This window comes from Barbus barbus (genome assembly GCF_936440315.1).
Source record: "Barbus barbus genome assembly, chromosome: 9".
NCBI lineage: Eukaryota > Metazoa > Chordata > Actinopteri > Cypriniformes > Cyprinidae > Barbus > Barbus barbus.
The window spans coordinates 30,459,683-30,476,822 of record NC_136737.1 but is presented as its reverse complement, the minus strand read 5'-3'; the positions used below and the strand labels follow the sequence as shown (position 1 = coordinate 30,476,822).

At 36.5% G+C, this 17,140-nt stretch overlaps 1 protein-coding gene across 1 annotated transcript in view; it reads right to left on the bottom strand.

Moving 5' to 3' along the window:
* Positions 1-13,657, bottom strand: part of LOC306874651 (NLR family CARD domain-containing protein 3-like) — a 311,376-nt gene extending 297,719 nt beyond the window's left edge. The window contains exons 1-4 of the mRNA XM_079424830.1: positions 13,465-13,657; positions 11,530-13,291; positions 8,436-8,609; positions 3,199-3,372 (exon numbers count right to left, since the gene is read on the bottom strand). Coding sequence (XP_079280956.1) covers positions 3,199-3,372; positions 8,436-8,609; positions 11,530-13,291; positions 13,465-13,642 — 2,288 coding nt within the window. The 5' untranslated portion in view covers positions 13,643-13,657. The remainder of the gene's footprint in view (positions 1-3,198; positions 3,373-8,435; positions 8,610-11,529; positions 13,292-13,464) is intronic.
* Positions 13,658-17,140: the final 3,483 nt, after the last annotated feature.

Genomic DNA, 17,140 nt, shown 5'->3' with positions numbered 1-17,140 from the left:
TGCAGTGTAGAGAGCTTCATTCACTAAAATAGAAGTTTGTGAGATCGCGATGAACTTAATGATTATAAAGAGTTTGCAAATGTGAAATTTAATTAATACAACAGATTTATACATTATTGATTTTATTCAAAAGTTAATATAAAGCGACTTACATTTTAGGAACACTTGTCTGATCTGTTGAGAACTATTTTGTTGATGAAATAAAGTCACAGCTGAGCCACTGCGCATCTCCAAGCAAACATCGCTGTTTCAATTATGAATGAATCTTTGTTTTTGAACAAATCTATTGAGTCAATGATTCTATGATCCATTCATAAAGAGAGTCACTTGCTTCATTCCTTAATGAATCAGCAGTTTGAACGAATCGATTAGATGAATGATTCAGTGACAGACAGTGACTTGCTGCCACCTACTGGGAGTTTCATTTTTAAAGTATAAATTTTAATTGTTTAATGTTTCTGTATTCAATCTCATAACATTGTTTTTATTAAATGTATTAATGCCACCTCTGAGTCTTGTTAAAAAGTCTGTAAATATTCCACATTTGTGCTCTTATGTTCCGTGCAAAGATTAATTGTTGATGCTGATTTCAGGTCTTCCTGATTGTATCTTATTATTTTAAATGAATTTATTGTTTAATAATTTATTTATTTATTTTTTACAAAAAGTTAATAAATCTAATTTTGGTACAACATATGACATACATTTAATAAAGATAAAAATGGCATTACAAAAGTTAAAAAAATACTTTGAGTCAAACATCATCTTATAATAGTAAGTTTAATTTCTGTCATTGATCAGAAGGTGTTCCTAATTTCTTTATTTATTTTTTTAAGTAGAATCACTAGTGCTCCTGAAAAGAAACGTAAGTGTAGAGTCCTTAAGAATGTAATGTTACCTTTTAAAACTAATTGAAAAGGTTTTTGCAAAGTGTAAACTATTAAATATAATCTACAAATCATGCAATACTGTACCGCTAAATAAGACGTGTTTTGAGGGCTTAGCTAATCAGGCCAATGAGAGACAATCATTCTAATATTTTATGAAATCATTAGTTCATTTCACTAATCAATGTTTTTTTGTTTGTTTTTTATTAAACACAAGAGGTCATTAATAATAATTATATTATAAGATGCACAAATTCAAACACAACGCATCTTTCATTTGGGCAGAATTGCAGGTGCCAGTCTTAATGTACAAGAAGGTTTAGAGAAAATATGACATAAATTCTTAATAAATGTTTTCATAGATTATAAATGTTTTTATGATAAAATACATCCGAAAGGTAATCTAAAATTACCATTGTTAACCCCCCCCCCCAAGTTAGAGTCCCCCCAGTAAATATCAGGCATTTCCACCACTGTATATATATATATATATATATATATATATATATACACACACATGTTGTGCTTTGAGTTGGGTATTAACAGAGCTATGAAATAATGTTTGTTATGATTTAATGCTGTATAAATAAAACTGAATTGAATTAACATCTGCTTGAAATAAATCTCATGTAAACTTCATAAACAAGTTTTTATACAGTAAGACAATTTGTGATTGTGATTATTTTTATTGATTGTCACCAAAATGGGGCCATTCAAAACCTTTATAAAGTCCTCCTTCCTCTGTAAACGGTCTTCTAATGGCTGACACAACACATGCAGGTAAGGGCTGCTCAGAACACCACAGGCCCAGCAGACAACTTGCCTGTATGCTGCCAATATTGATTATCTTATACCAATGGCATCAAAAAGTGTGACTTACAGGTAGTTGTGACTTACCTAAATATAGGCAACTTGAAATTGAAAAAACTTAATTATTCAGATGGTTTTAATATTCAAATCTTTAATTTACTATGTATTTATACATACAAGTATTTAGCTGTAGAGTAATAAATGATCTCTGCCCTAAACACACTCATGTCTGCTGGCCTGGAGAGGTCTATGCTCCTGTCTGAAGTGCATATAGGCTATCTGTAGCACATGGGTTCAGACAGCAAGCCTCAAAGCCTGGGAGTCAGATACTGCACATCAAGTGTATTTTTTATCATTATTATAATAAATGTTTAAAACACTTGAGTATTTTTTTTTTCAGGATTATTTTAATGAATAAAAAGATCAAAAGATTAGCACTTATCTGAAATAAGTTTAAGCTTGTATAATTCAGTATAATTATTTCAGTATAATTATTTTTTTTTTTTTTTTTTTGGGGGGGGGGGGGGGGGGTTATTATAGAAATTAATACTTTTATTTAGCAAGGATGATTTAAATAGATCAAAAGTGATGATAAAGACATTTATAATGTTACAAAATATTTCTATTTCAGATAAATGTGGTTCTTCTGAACTTTCTATTCATCAAAGAAACCTGAAGAAATCTACTTGACTGTTTTTAATAATAATAATAATAATAATAATAATAATAATAATAATACAATTTTACATAATAAAGATTCAGCTTTGAAATCACAGGAATAAATTACATTTTAAAATATATTCAAATGGAAAGCAGTAATTTTAAATAGTAAAACTATTTTACAATATTACTGATTTTGCTGTATTTTGGATCAAATAAAATGCAGGCTTGGTGAGCAGAAGAGAATTATAAGCACATTAAAAATCTTACTGTTGTAAAACTGTTGACTGGTAATGTTAATCACAGGCTTGTTAATTATTCATGATTAATTCTCACTCCAGGCTGCTCCAGCCACTGGTTAATGAGCTGATAGAATTAAGAGAAATAAGTTTCAATAGACTAACATTTAAAGTTACGGTAGGAATCTATAGATAATATGTGGTAATGTGAAGTAATCAGCAATTGTAGGATTTATTCATGGTTTTTTTATGCCAGGTTGGAGTTATACACTGATTCTCTGTCATGGTGCATGGACCCCCTGAATTAGCCTTGACCACCCCATGAATAAAACTCTAGCTCTGCCACTGCTGCATGTCGTTCCTGACCTGTATGACCTTCTTTCTTCTGTCAAACACAATAGATCATATTCTGAATGTTGTTGGCAACCAAAGATTTGGTACCATTGTTTTCTATTGTGTGGACAAAAACATCTCAAAATATCTTCTCTTATGTTCCACAGAATAAAGTCACACTGTTTGGAAATTACTTTAAGATAATTAAAGTGACGACAGAGCTTTAATTTTTGGATGAACTATCGCTTTAACATTATATTAACACTTACTGTAGTTTCTTCAGGTTACAGCGTGGATCCTCCAGTAGAGCAGAGAGCAGCTTCACTCCTGAGTCTCCTGGTTTATTATAGCTCAGATCCAGTTCTGTCAGGTGTGAGGGGTTTGATCTCAGAGCTGAAATCAGAGCAGCACAGCCTTCCTCTCCAATCCTGCAGTTAATCAGCCTGCAGAGAGAAAGAGAAAAATTAAGATGAGTTAAGTTCATTCACCGTTTGTCACAGACCCATGAATGAGGTGTCAAATCGACCGGCTCATTGAGGAGAGGTTAACTCTATCTTTTCTAAGTAATCGGACCTACGATGTTCACACAGCGGACAAAAAAGCAGACAAAAAAAAATAAAAAATCGCATAGACTTACAATGACGGAATGTTCATGAATTTGAATCTCAACTGTCACTTTCTCTCACACAAACACACACACTCTCTCTCTCACACACACACACACGCACGCACTCACACAATCACTCACTCACACAATCACACAGTACCTGGTACTTTTTTATTACCAGCTCGGCTGAGGTTCCAAGCGAGCCGTACCGTTACCAAAACATGACGTTTAAACTCTGCTTATCAAGGATTGGCCGGAGAAAATAGTCACTGATTTAAATCAGCACAGCCAGCGAAGGATCAAACGCAACTTTTGAATGAGCGCACCTTTTTTAAACAACCAAAAAATGGCTGTTTCGTTGTCTGTTGAGGAAGTACAGATGTTCCTCTCGTTGATAGCCGATGAGCGGATCCAGCAAGAGCGTGATGGAGCGCCGCAGAATTAAAACGTTTTTCAGTAGAGGTGGTGCAACTATAATGACATGTGAATAATCCCGTCCACTCTAAAGTGGTACTAAACTGCAGTGGAAACACAAAACGAGCCGAACTGAGCCGTGTCGTGCCGTTCTGAACCGTGCCGAGCCGAGTCGTACCACGCAGTGGAAAAGAGTCATTAGTCAGAGGGTGCAAGGATAACCTATTGTAGGATATCAGAGACTGAATCAGACAAAGTGAAGCTGCGATCAGAACATTGAAACATGAGAAGCTGAGATTCCAGAAAGAGAGGCTCCAAGAAACAGGATGTCATAAATCTGTTCGGATTCCTGGCTCCAACTAGCTGAAGCAAGCTAACCATCCAGCCTCTTTCACGAAATAGCTTACAACCTTGAGACAAAATAACACTTATTGATAATTCCAATTCAAGAAGGAGACTGTCAAATTTGTTGCAAATAATCAAGACTGACAAAGAGATGGCCATCACGTGTTCCACGATTGAATTCACAAGCTTCCTTAGACTGACTTCTCCCCCACATAGAAGACAGTCCAAACCAACATTCCTTTGTCTAAAGAACATGCCTTCGTTCTCCATAGAACTCATAAAGACTTTCTTTTCCATATGCACATAAAATCATCCTAAAAGGACATTTTCATGCAGAACCCCATATTATGTTGTAATCAAATATTATGTATGTCTTTTTAATCATTATTGAATAGCTGAGGGATTCAGATTCATGTTTAGTATGTATGAGTTTGTAAATCCATGCTTTAAATATTTCTTCCGGTCAATTCTTTGTCAAATGCATCATAGTCTTGTTATTAGAAATCATGGACAAGAGTATACTTTGCAAGGGCCTGTAAAATTCGGACCATGTGACTGATAACAAGCTGATTTTATGATGTAAGGCACACCCCTAGCTAAGATAATAGCCTATCTAATTGGTCAAGACACCAGAGGGGATGTGTCCAGAAGCCGAGTTTAAAACTCTTGTCCCTCCTTCTCTTCCTTCTCTTGCCGCCCTCTAGTCACTCTCTGGCTGCGCTCTCTCTCTCTCTCTCTCTCTCTCTCTCCTCTTCTCTTCTGACCCACGTGCCATAATGAGAAGGAAAATAACTTAGTCTCGTTACATCCTTTTATTTTTATTCTTTTACTTTACTTTCTTTTCTTTCCGTGGAGTTTCGTGTTCTAATGTAAGTTTGCTACAAAGTCCAGCTCCGACTGCACTCGCTTCAAACTTCAAACCAGACCAACTCCGCATCCTCAGCCAACGCCCAAGACCATACTTCAAAGACTACTGAACTCTCAACCCATCAGACACTTCGGGGAACTCCCTGTCTGCAACGACGACACAAAGGAAACCCCGTAACAGGCAAAGCACGCAAGTAACGCCTCCAAGTTCTGAATTGGTGATTTTAATATAAATCTTGGCCTCATTGAGAAACTCAAAGCGAGGGTTAAATAAGTGATTGAAGGTTGTTCAGGTCTATGCAATTGAACATATTGCTGTAAACTTGGGATATCACATTTCCATTCTCTTAAACTCATCCTTTCCTCACTTTCTCTCTTTCTGCAACGTGTGAATGTGTGAATGTTTGTGTTCATGTGTTAGATTAGTTTATGTCTTAGGTTTATATAAATAAAATCTGATTTATATTGAAAAGAGAAGTATCTTGTGTTTCCTGCTCACAAGTTAATGTCTTAATCTGCCGATTTTGTTACTGTGCTGTTTAATAGTGTTTTCACTATATTTTGGATTTTAATATCCAGTACAGAGTTTGTTATACGGCTCGTTCAGTGAATCGCCGTAACACTGATTCTGTTCAAATCCCTATAAAATCACAAATGATTCCCTTTGAGCTAAATTAAACTATTGCTTTAAATTACATATTAATATTATAAATGTATTACCCTTACACTATTCTTTAAGTGACTGTCTACTGTTAATCTAGTTCTTGAGAATAAAACTCCCACACAATGATGTGCAAGTAACAATAATATTTGCAAAAACATATCGATTTGTTGAATAATTAAGTAAATATACTTCCTTAATTTCCCTCTGTAAAGAAACCTCATTGCTGGCTACTCTCTGCTGTCTCAGACTACGACATCTTAGCCCTTTATCGGCCTCCGTAGCTTCTCTAAAGGGAGCGGTGAGCGAGGGACTGAGCCGTTTCTTGCAATTCACAACCTCAACCGCTACATGCTGCTAAAATCTACACACTGCACCTTTAAGTCGGCCGCCTACTGCTTGCTCAGAACAGAAAGAGTAGTTCTGGTCACTTCAGTACAACTTGCTAATCAGTGATAGACAGAAATCAAAAGGTCTCTGATGACGTGCAACTCCCATTTATTTTCCAAAAAATACGTTTTTTTTTTTTTTTCATTAATTAAAAGATAAATTAAATGAATGTTTTATGCCTTTAAAATGTAAATACACAGCACAGAGTTTCTGAGGAAAAGAGGTTAGAATAAATGAAACTTGTTTTTATACTTTCAAATAATTAGACATGCTAAAACAGAATTTGGTAACAATAAAACATGAGGTTGGAAAAAATAAAACATTTAATTGGGCCCATAAACATTCACCGTGCTCTACATGCAGTTTTCTGACAATCCTGGAATTTCAGTCAAATACATGCTTATTTCTCTGCTTATAAAACATAAAATATGCTTCGAATGATCGTTCATATCTAGCCTATAAATACAGTACTTAAGCGACCAGACAAAGGGATGTAGTTGTTGTGAGAACAGACAGCAGCAATGGTTGTCCCCTCCACCATGTTTAAAGTTTATGACCCGCCCAACTCAGAAACTCTGGTATCAAAATTATTTCCGAATTTCCCAGTAGTAAATATGACTTGAAAGGCTGTTCACATCCAATTTCCGATTAGGAAACTCGCATTCCTGATTACTCTGATAGCATGTGAAGGAACAATAAGTGTATATACCAGGGGTGCCCACACTTTTTTGAGTGGGGATCTACTTTTCAAATGAGAAACTTACCGAGATCTACCAAGTGGAAAATAAATAAATAATACAATGCATATAAAATAAATAGGCCTAAATAAAAAAGCTTTTTGGGATGCATCTTTATATTGCATTAAGTTACATTTTTATTTAAAAAAATAATAAAATGTTCAATTCTTAGTACCCCCATAAAACCGTGCCTGCATTTACCTAAAGCAGTGGTTCTCAACCTTTTTTTACTCCAACTTTTCTATTCACTAAAACCTTTGTATTTTCATGTAATTTTTTTAAACAAAGCAAATTCAAGATAGATTTAAGCATTCCATGTTCTTTTTTTGCAAGCATACTTCGCAAAAATGTCTCTAAAATTGTATAGAATATCTACAAAGTATGTAAAAGTATGTATATCTGAACTCAGCGATCTGAAGGCAGCTCGACAGCATCAGTGAATATTTCCTCTGTCAGAACAAGCTGTTTGAGCGTCTGATGCCCGTATGTACATGAACACCACTGATCCTCACAAACTTCTCCAAAACACGCGAGCATCCGTTATAAAACTCTGTGTATTCAACTAGGTGAATATCCTGAGCTGTGTTCAAGCAGAAATATGATATTATAGTGATCAGTGCACCGAGAGCACAAATACACACGGTTCGTTTGTGCATCAAATAACAGACACAACACACACCTAATGCACGATCCTGTATGTCACTGTAATCATCTTTACCTTGATGACAATCATCATCCATCAAAACTTTAGGCTACTAGTGTGACACTGGCTTCTTTTATCCAGCCGAGAGCTGTATTGTGTATCATATGCTCATACAGAGGTTTTGAGCCGCCGTTCAGTCTGTATTTCACACAGCGCGATGAGAAACGGTCTGATGCTCCGAAACACAGAATATCACAGAATACCTAGAGAGGTGGTGCTTTTATTTATATATATTTTTACATTATTTAACATATTAGTCATAACATTAGTGAATATATTATATTTTAGTTTTAAGTTATCTTGCTCCCCCCGGCTGAGAACCTCTGACCTAAAGCGTGATCTACCAGCATTGCCTTCACGATCGACCTGTTGGGCACCCCTGGTTTATACAAACATACATTAGTCTTCAGCACATTCAGTATAATCATTGTGTTTGATCATTTACATTTTGATTCTTAAAGGAATCGCTCACACAAAATATAAAAAATATAAAACAAAAAAGTCATAATTCTTTCTTCTGTGAAACACAATAGATCATATTTTGAATGTTGTTGGCAACCAAAGTTTTTGGTATCAATGCTTTCCATTGTGTGGACAAAAAACATCTCAAAATATCTTTTATGTTTCACAGAAGAAAGTCACACTGTATTCAAATGACTTTAAGATAATTAAAGTGACGACAGAGTTTTAATTTTTGGGTGAACTATCCCTTTAACATTAAATGTTTTTGTTTGGCAGTATTTTCACACAGTTTTTGTGTTTAATAATATAATAACACTCACTGTAGTTTCTTCAGTTTACAGTGTGGATCCTCCAGTAGAGCAGAGAGCAGCTTCACTCCTGAGTCTCCTGGATTATTATGGCTCAGATTCAGTTCAGTCAGGTGTGAGGGGTTTGATCTCAGAGCTGAAATCAGAGCAGACCAGCCTTTCTCTGTAATATCACAGCAGGAAACACTGAAGAGAAAATACAGAAAAAAATAAAGATGAGTTAAGTTTATTCACCATGTGTCACAGACCCATGAATGAGGTGTCAAATCGACCGGATCATTGAGGAGAGGAGTGCTGTATCTTTTCTAAGTGATCGGACCTACGATGTTCACACAGCAGACGAAAAAACAGACAAAAAAATCCCATAGACTTGCAATGACGGAATGTTCATGAATTTGAATCTCAACTGTCACTTTCACGCACACACACACACACACACACACACACACACACACACACACGTTGGTTTTTGTGGTTTATGGGGACTCTCCATAGGCATAATGGTTTTTATACTGAACAAACTGTGTGTGCTATTGCCCTACACCAACCCTACACCTAAACTTAGCCCTCACAGGAGACTTTGTGCATTTTTAGATTTTCAAAAAAAAAAACACCATTTAGTATGTTTTTTAAGCCTTTTGAATTACGGGGACATAGGCAGTGTCCTCATAAACCACCTTCATATTGTAATACCTCTGTCATACCCATGTCATTATACAAATTTGTGTCCTCATAAACCACATAAACATGCACACACACCACACACACACCATGTTTGATGGGGACCAACTTTATAATCATAATAAACATGCATTCCCATGATTTGTGGGGACTTTGCAACAATAATAAATATTACTAATGACAAATAAAAGGCATTTATATGAAGTAAATCTACAGACTGCATTTGTTCATTTGCTCTTAAAATGGGTTTAATCTACAACCAAGTAGAATTAAAATGTTTATTAGTAGTACAAAAGTTAACATTTTGAAATTTAACTTAGATTAGTTTATGTGGAGATGTAGTGAGGTCAGGAAACGGTGCTAGTGATGCAAAGCTTCACTCTCGCATAAAACACCTAGGACCAGTTTCACAGACAGAGATTAGCTTAAACAAGGGCTAGGCTTTAGTTAAATTAGGGTATTTAAACAGTTTCTATTAAAATGCCTTAGTAAAAACTAAAACATTACTGGTGTGCATCCTGTGACAAAACAATGGCTGACATATTTTAAGATGCTTCAGTGCTTCAGTTACTTTCAGTTAGGACAACTCAAACATGCTTTTTAGTCTGGGACCAGCCTTAAGCATGTAATCCATCTCCTCAACATGTACAATTTTGGTTGATTGACTGATTGATGGTTCCTACATTTGATTGTAATTATCAGCGTGACTGAAGTGGACTGATGTTGCAGTGAACAAGTTCTTCATTCACATACAAAGGATCATATTGGGAGCAGTGAATAATTGCCTGGATATATTCCAACCCATATCATACCCACAAGTCCAACATTTAAACCTTTCCACTTCAAACTATTCTTTCTATAATTGTAATAAAACATATATATAAATAGTGTTCAGCCCCGACCCACCACCCAGTATCAGGTACTACTCATTCACAGGATACTTATCCATACAATAAACCTGCTACTAATTGAACTTACTAAATCCGGCTCTAAACCCGGAAGCGCATAAACTTACTTGCCGGCAACCCGCCAAAATAAAAGCTCGCTGATTTCACTTTTGAAAATGATGAAAATTCAAATTCAAATGATAATAATAATATATGCCAAAATATTAGCATTTTATTTTCAAGTTTACTATAAAATAATTGTATTTTTAAGTAATACTCCCATTTTATTTTAAAATTAAATAGTATTTACAACAACACTTGATTATTTAGTTTATTTTATTTTTTAAAAATCTAAATAAAGTGCAATATTATTATCACTACTATTAATTAATTTTTTTATCATTATATTTTATGGGTCACACTACATGCCGTGGCCTGTGTGAGGACCAAACCAAATCTCCAGGTTCTCATATGAACCAGGCTGAAAAACTTATGAGCTCCTCTGTTTATATGCTTTCCCTGATGAGGACCTGACTTTTAGTCCCTACAACGCAAGAGGTCCCCATGACGTGACTGTGTAAACAGACTCATGTCCCCACAACGAGATGAATACCAGAACACACACACACAGACACACAGACACACACACACGGGGTGTGCAAGACTTTAAAAATTTTGGTATCGATCCGATACAGAGTAAATACAGGGCCAGTATCGATACCGATACCGATACCGATACTGATACTTGTCATTTAAGAAAACATAAATTTAAATGACCAACAACAATTAAAAAATTAACAACTGTTGATATGACTAATATTATATTCAACTTAAAGCTACGTGGATTTTATTTGCCTTTCTTTGCAGACAAAAGAGCACAGAACATGAAAGCAATAAATAGTTCCATGTAAGTATAAAAATAAATAAATAAATAAACAAACAAATAAATATATATATATAGGCCTACTAAACAACATGTTAAGCATTTTACTCCCATAGAAAACCATTATAATGAAAATTTCAAGTGTCTTAATGCATTAAGAAATAATTTTAAAAAGCTAAACTCAGTACACACTTTACAGTGATACTGTATAAAAAGGACAGATTCGTTATACAGGTATAATATGCACTATGTGAAGGATTTCCTTCCTCCCCTTTTCATTTCTTTTGTAGCTCGGAGTTCTGTTTCATCTCTCACTGGAGCCAAAAGTATCCGCTTGCCAAGCACACACACACACACACACACACACACACACACACTCTCTCACACAAACTTTTTTTAATTCTAATCCAGTATTTGTAATATCAGAGAGTAACAACCCTGTTCCTGGAGGCAGCTCATCTTTGCACAGTTTGGATGAATCTCTCTTATCAAACACACTTGATTCAACACTTCAGGTCATTAGTAGAGCGCTCTGTGATGTTAGCTGAGTGTGTCAAATAAGAAAGACCTCAAAATATACAGAAACAGTGTAGAGAAACACAGGCCTACTGTTCACAATAAAGTCAATAAAACAAAGACACTGTAAAATACTCACTCAATCTTTCTAGATGCTTTGATCACTGGCAGCAGCCTCAGGAGACCTTCTTCTGATCGATCATATTTACTCAGATTAAACTCATCCAGCTCTTCTTCTGAGTTCAGCAGCACAAACACCAGAGCCGACCACTGAGCAGCAGACAGAGAGACTCCAGAGAGACGACAGTCATCTGTTCTGCTCAGGTATGTTTGGACCTCCTGCTCCAGTGAACGATCATTCAGTTCATTCAGACAGTGGAACAGATTGATGGATTTCTCTGGAGAGGGATTCTCCCTGATCTTCTGTTTGATGTATTCAGCTGTTTCCTGATTGATCTGAGAGCTGCTTACTGTCTTTCTCAGGAGGCCTTGTAAGAGAGTCTGATTAGACTCTAGTGAGAGACCTAGAAGGAACCGGAGGAAAAGGTCCCAGTGTCCGTTCTCACTCTGTAAGGCCTTGTCCACTTCTCTCTTCAGTAAACTGGTCATTGTTGATCTGAACTCATTCCTCAGTCCTGTGTTTTGTTCAGAAAAGGACATCAGCTTGAATAAAGCAGCAAGAAACTCCTGAATACTCAGATGAACAAAGCTGTACACCTTCCCCAGCTGCAGTCCAGACTCCTCTCTGAAGATCTGGGTACAAACTCCTGAGTACACGGACACTTCTCTGACATCAATGCCGCTCTCTTTCAGGTCCTCCTCATAGAAGATCAGGTTCCCTTTTTCCAGCTGTTCAAAAGCCAGTTTTCCTAGAGACAGAATAGTCTTTCTAGCCTGATCAGGATCAAGTTCATATTTCCCATCATACTTCTGTGTCTTCAGTTTGGTCTGAAAGATCAGGAAGTGTGTGAACATTTGTGTGAGAGTCTTGGGAATCTCTGCTCTCTCTGCTTTACCCATCATCCTCTCCAGAACAGCGGCTGAAATCCAGCAGAAGACTGGGATGTGACACATGATGAACAGACTTCTTGATGATCGGATGTGTGTGACGATCCTATCAGCCAGACTCGGATCATTTATTCTCTTCCTGAAATATTCCTCCTTCTGAGGGTCGTTGAATCCTCGTACCTCTGTGACCTGGTGGACACACTCAGGAGGGATCTGATTGGCTGCTGCTGGTCGAGAGGTGATCCAGAGGAGAGCAGAAGGAAGTAGATTGCCCTTGATGAGGTTGGTCAGCAGCACATCCACTGAGGCTGATTCTGTCACATCAGACAAGCTCCGATTGTTTTGGAAATCTAGACGCAGTCGACACTCATCCAGACCATCAAATATGAACATGACTTTGTAGTCTTCATAATCTGCTGACTTAAATTCTTTGGTTTCTGTGTGAAGCTGGTTTAGAAGATCCACAAGACTGAGATTCTTCTGTATCAGATTCAGCTCCCTGAAAGGAAGTGGAAATATGAAATGAACATCCTGATTGGCTTTTCCTTCAGCCCAGTCCAGAATGAACTTCTGCACAGAGACTGTTTTTCCAATTCCAGCGACTCCTTTAGTCAGCACAGTTCTGATGGGTTTGTCTTGTCCAGGTGAGGGTTTAAATATGTCATTGCAGTTGATTGGTGTCTCCTGTGTCTCTGGTCTCCTGGACACTGTCTCAATCTGTCTCACCTCATGTTCATTATTGACCTCTCCACTGCCTCCCTCTGTGATGTAGAGCTCTGTGTAGATCTCATTCAGACGTGTTGAGTCTCCATGATTGGACAGTCCTTCATTGATTCTCTGATATTTATCCTGTAGTCTGGATCTGAGTTTTTGTTGATACACAGGCATCAGTTCTGAGCAAAGGAAATAATTCTTGTTATTGGCAGAGCAATATTTTAGAAATGTATTTTTAGGTTTGATATGTTGGATATTAGATTGTGTCATGAGATTGAGAAACATTAGTGACTGAAGACAGAAGGTTCATAATAAAAACACAGACTATAATCAGCTGATCCAGAGCTCTTACTGGTCTGTAGTGTGTTAGCGAGGTCTGTCTGGTTCATCTTCCTCAGGATGAACAGTGTGATCTTCAGAAGCCCCTCTCTGACTCTGATATGACCCTCGTCAGCATAATGGTCCCTTTCAGAGCATTCTGGGTAATCTGGACTCAGAAGTCTCTTAAAACTTTTCAGCTCACTCTTCATCACAGAGATGATTTTCTGCTCAAGCTCCTGAAATAGAGAATATTATTTTGTTTAGTCAAAGGCATGAATACTAAACATCACTGAATTATTTCACACCAGCTAATAACTTCCACTGTTTGCTCAGACATCAGCGTCTACAGATACTGACGTTAAAAGAGGGAGTTTGACTGGATTGGCTGTTTGCTAGATTGATGTTCATCTTTGTGCAGCAGTCAGGTTACATATGGATTCAGCTTCTCTACTTTAGTGATCATTGATCTGCTTTATAGTGGCCTACAAATTATCTTACATTGGTAGGAAAGTAAATGTGACTATTACAGAGAGGATTTCACAGATTTCCCCATTTCTTAATACTTTTACCCAGAGAGTTATTGTGTTGGGATGGACACACACACTCCACACACACACACACACACACACACACACACACACACAAAACCAACCTTGAAAATGGAGTCTAAGTTCTTCTTTGCTGAATGTAATTCTGGTCCTTCATGTTTTTGACTGTAGTTAAAAACATGTAAATATATGCATGTAAACTTGTATGGAAGTATTTAATACAGATCAGTAAATGAATGAATATCTTATATATATATTTCTGATACTGTAAACTAAACAGCACCTCAGATCAGCAGATGATTCTCCCGAGCTGAAATTATTTGGAGGATCCATTGACTGGTCACTCTTGATGGACACACAGCTGGGTTCAGGAGAGTCATTCTCACACAGACTGAAACACAACAGCAATACAAACTGTTTCTGAAAATCTCACACTGCTCTGACAGAAACACCTTTACTGTTTCAAACTCCCTTTAATGTTCATCTTTCACTGAAAAATGGCGATGGGGAGGTTGTTGAATTTTTAAATATGCATTTCATATTTCCTACATGATTAATTTATGTTCCTCATCTAAACATATTTGAATCATGTAGCATGTATTTATTCTGTAAGGATGTTCAATCATATAGGATTAGTCATGTTGAAGCTAAATAAAGTAGTTATGAGTTCTTCAGAAACCCCGCTCCTTTGTGAAGGAAACTGAGTCGCACCCATCACCATTTAGTCTCTCGCTGTGGATGGATCTGAGCTCTACACGGAGTTAGGGAACATAAACGAGATCAATTATGTTGAAAGAACATAGAAATATCTGCAACCGATGTACATATTTTTTCATGGAGGACTGTGATGTGTCTTGAGAGTTAAAATATTAAAGTATTATTTTCTATCAATAAAAGGATCTGGCCCATGTGCCCTCTTCATTCATGCATTATAGAATAAAATAGAGCAATACAGAGACACTGGTGCAGGGACGGATGATGACGCAGAGGTGCCCTGGACTGATTATAGGCCCTCCTCACTTCAAATTGCAGTCATTTTTCTTACCTTCAAATAGCAATGGACTTCAGTATTGTATTACATTATAAACCAGTATGCAATAATAACGTATTGAGTGTAAATTATCATTTTAATTCAGATTATTAAATGGATGCCACCTTATTGATACAATAAAGCCCTCCCTACACCTACCCTAACCCTACCTACCCGATACTGTATTTTCAACTTTTTGGTTATTTCTTTAATTTTTATTAAAAATGAATGCCTTTACGATGTGATATGAGATTTGAAAAGGGAGAAAAGTCTAGTCGATCGCGTCAAAAATCCTCCCATAAGTGATTTAGCATCTGCCACTGGAGCTGCTGGTCATTGTACTCATGAGAGCAGAATTAATTTTAAATGAATATCTTGCTCACATCTTACGCACATCTGCACTTTGTTGTTTCTGATGAGAGAAATGGTCAGAGAGCAGAATTCATCCAGGGAGCGCTCACACTGAATAAAACACTCATCTGAATGCCTCTTATTGGTCATTGTACTCATGAGCTCAACAGAATCATGTGTGATTGGTTATAATGCGCAGTGCTGGAGCTAAAAACACAGCAGTCTCTGGCTCCGTGCCAGACAGTGAAGTTGAGCAAACACAGATTTGAATTTAGCACCGAACATCTAATCACACCGGTGTGATCGTTTATCAGAGACAAACATATATTAATCAGCTATTTGTGTCTTTTGGAAGCTGCATTCAAAATCCACTTGACTCAAAGATCTGAGGGGCACGGTTGAAATCGTGTTATTGTAGCATGCATTTATTGTTTCTGAACATTAATAATGTGAAACATATTCAGTTTTCTCACCTCTTGAATGTCTTTATCTGTGTGTGATGTTCTTCAGAGAGATTCATTCTGGAGGCCATGGTTTCATCTAAAAGCAGATACAGATGTTGATACACAGAGTGAGTTATGAATCATCTCAGCAGTTAATTTTCTCAAATCCAGCTCTGTCTCATCAGTCAGTCCTCAGTAATGACCTGCACACATGAAAAACTATTTCATCCGGATATTATTTACACAGAATCACATTATTCACAAACTGCAGAACAAGTTCAGACGAGCACTGTGTTAAAATGAAAGTAAAGCTGGAATCAGACGATTTACAGACTCTGTGTTTTATCTCCTAATGTCATTTTAACTACTTTCAGAATATCTGATCCTGCTGCTGTATAGGACTCACTTATTAGATTTTGCACTGTTGTGTTGAAGATGGATGAGGCTGAATTCAAAGCACTGACAGACTTTAAAAGATTTGGAAAGATACCTCAGGGTCTTTCCAGACAAGATAAGTTTATATTTCTAATTTTTGAAAGTAATGTAAAATGTACACCTGGATTTAGTGGCTTCACTGGTTGTTTATAATGATTTTTATACTTTTTAGATGAAGCTTTGTATTATATAAAAAAAGAAGGTACTTTGGCAAAAGTGGTCAGCACGAAATTTTTACATACGTGTGAAATACTCGAGTTGCACAGATGACGTTCTACAAATATTCATTGTTGGTTTTGGGAACATAAAAAAATGACCAGTTTTCTTGACGTTAGAGGAACGTTTTAAAACGTATGATGTTCCTCAAACGTTCTTTCAACTTAATTTTGATTTAAAATTCAACATTCTAGGAACGTTGATTTGTAACATTTGAACATAAAAATGCCCAGTTTCCTTAACGTTAGTAGAATGTTGTTTAAAGGTTAGTATGATGTTCCACAGTGTCAACAGACAACATAGTAGAACGTCACAGCATGAATTAATAAACAACAGACAGCACCGATCTATTTTTGATGTTATTTTTTATTCTCTTTTAAACATATAGTTATTTTACATGTTTTTCCAACTTTTCAGTTGAATTTTAATTATAAATAGCATTACTATGCCAGCTTTACTTTCAGTAGGCCCTACTGTAACTTACAGTACTGTTAGTGAAGCTGGTAATGCTGCGACTTGTTTGTCTATATTACTAATTGCAAAATGATGGGCAATGATTCACATTTCCCGTGATAATAACATAATTTTCAAAAGATCTTCCTTTTTTTTCGTTTTCTTTCTTACCGCATTAAAGATTAAATGGCTCTATTTCCGCGCAGGCGCAGTGAGGGAAAAAGCAGTTTA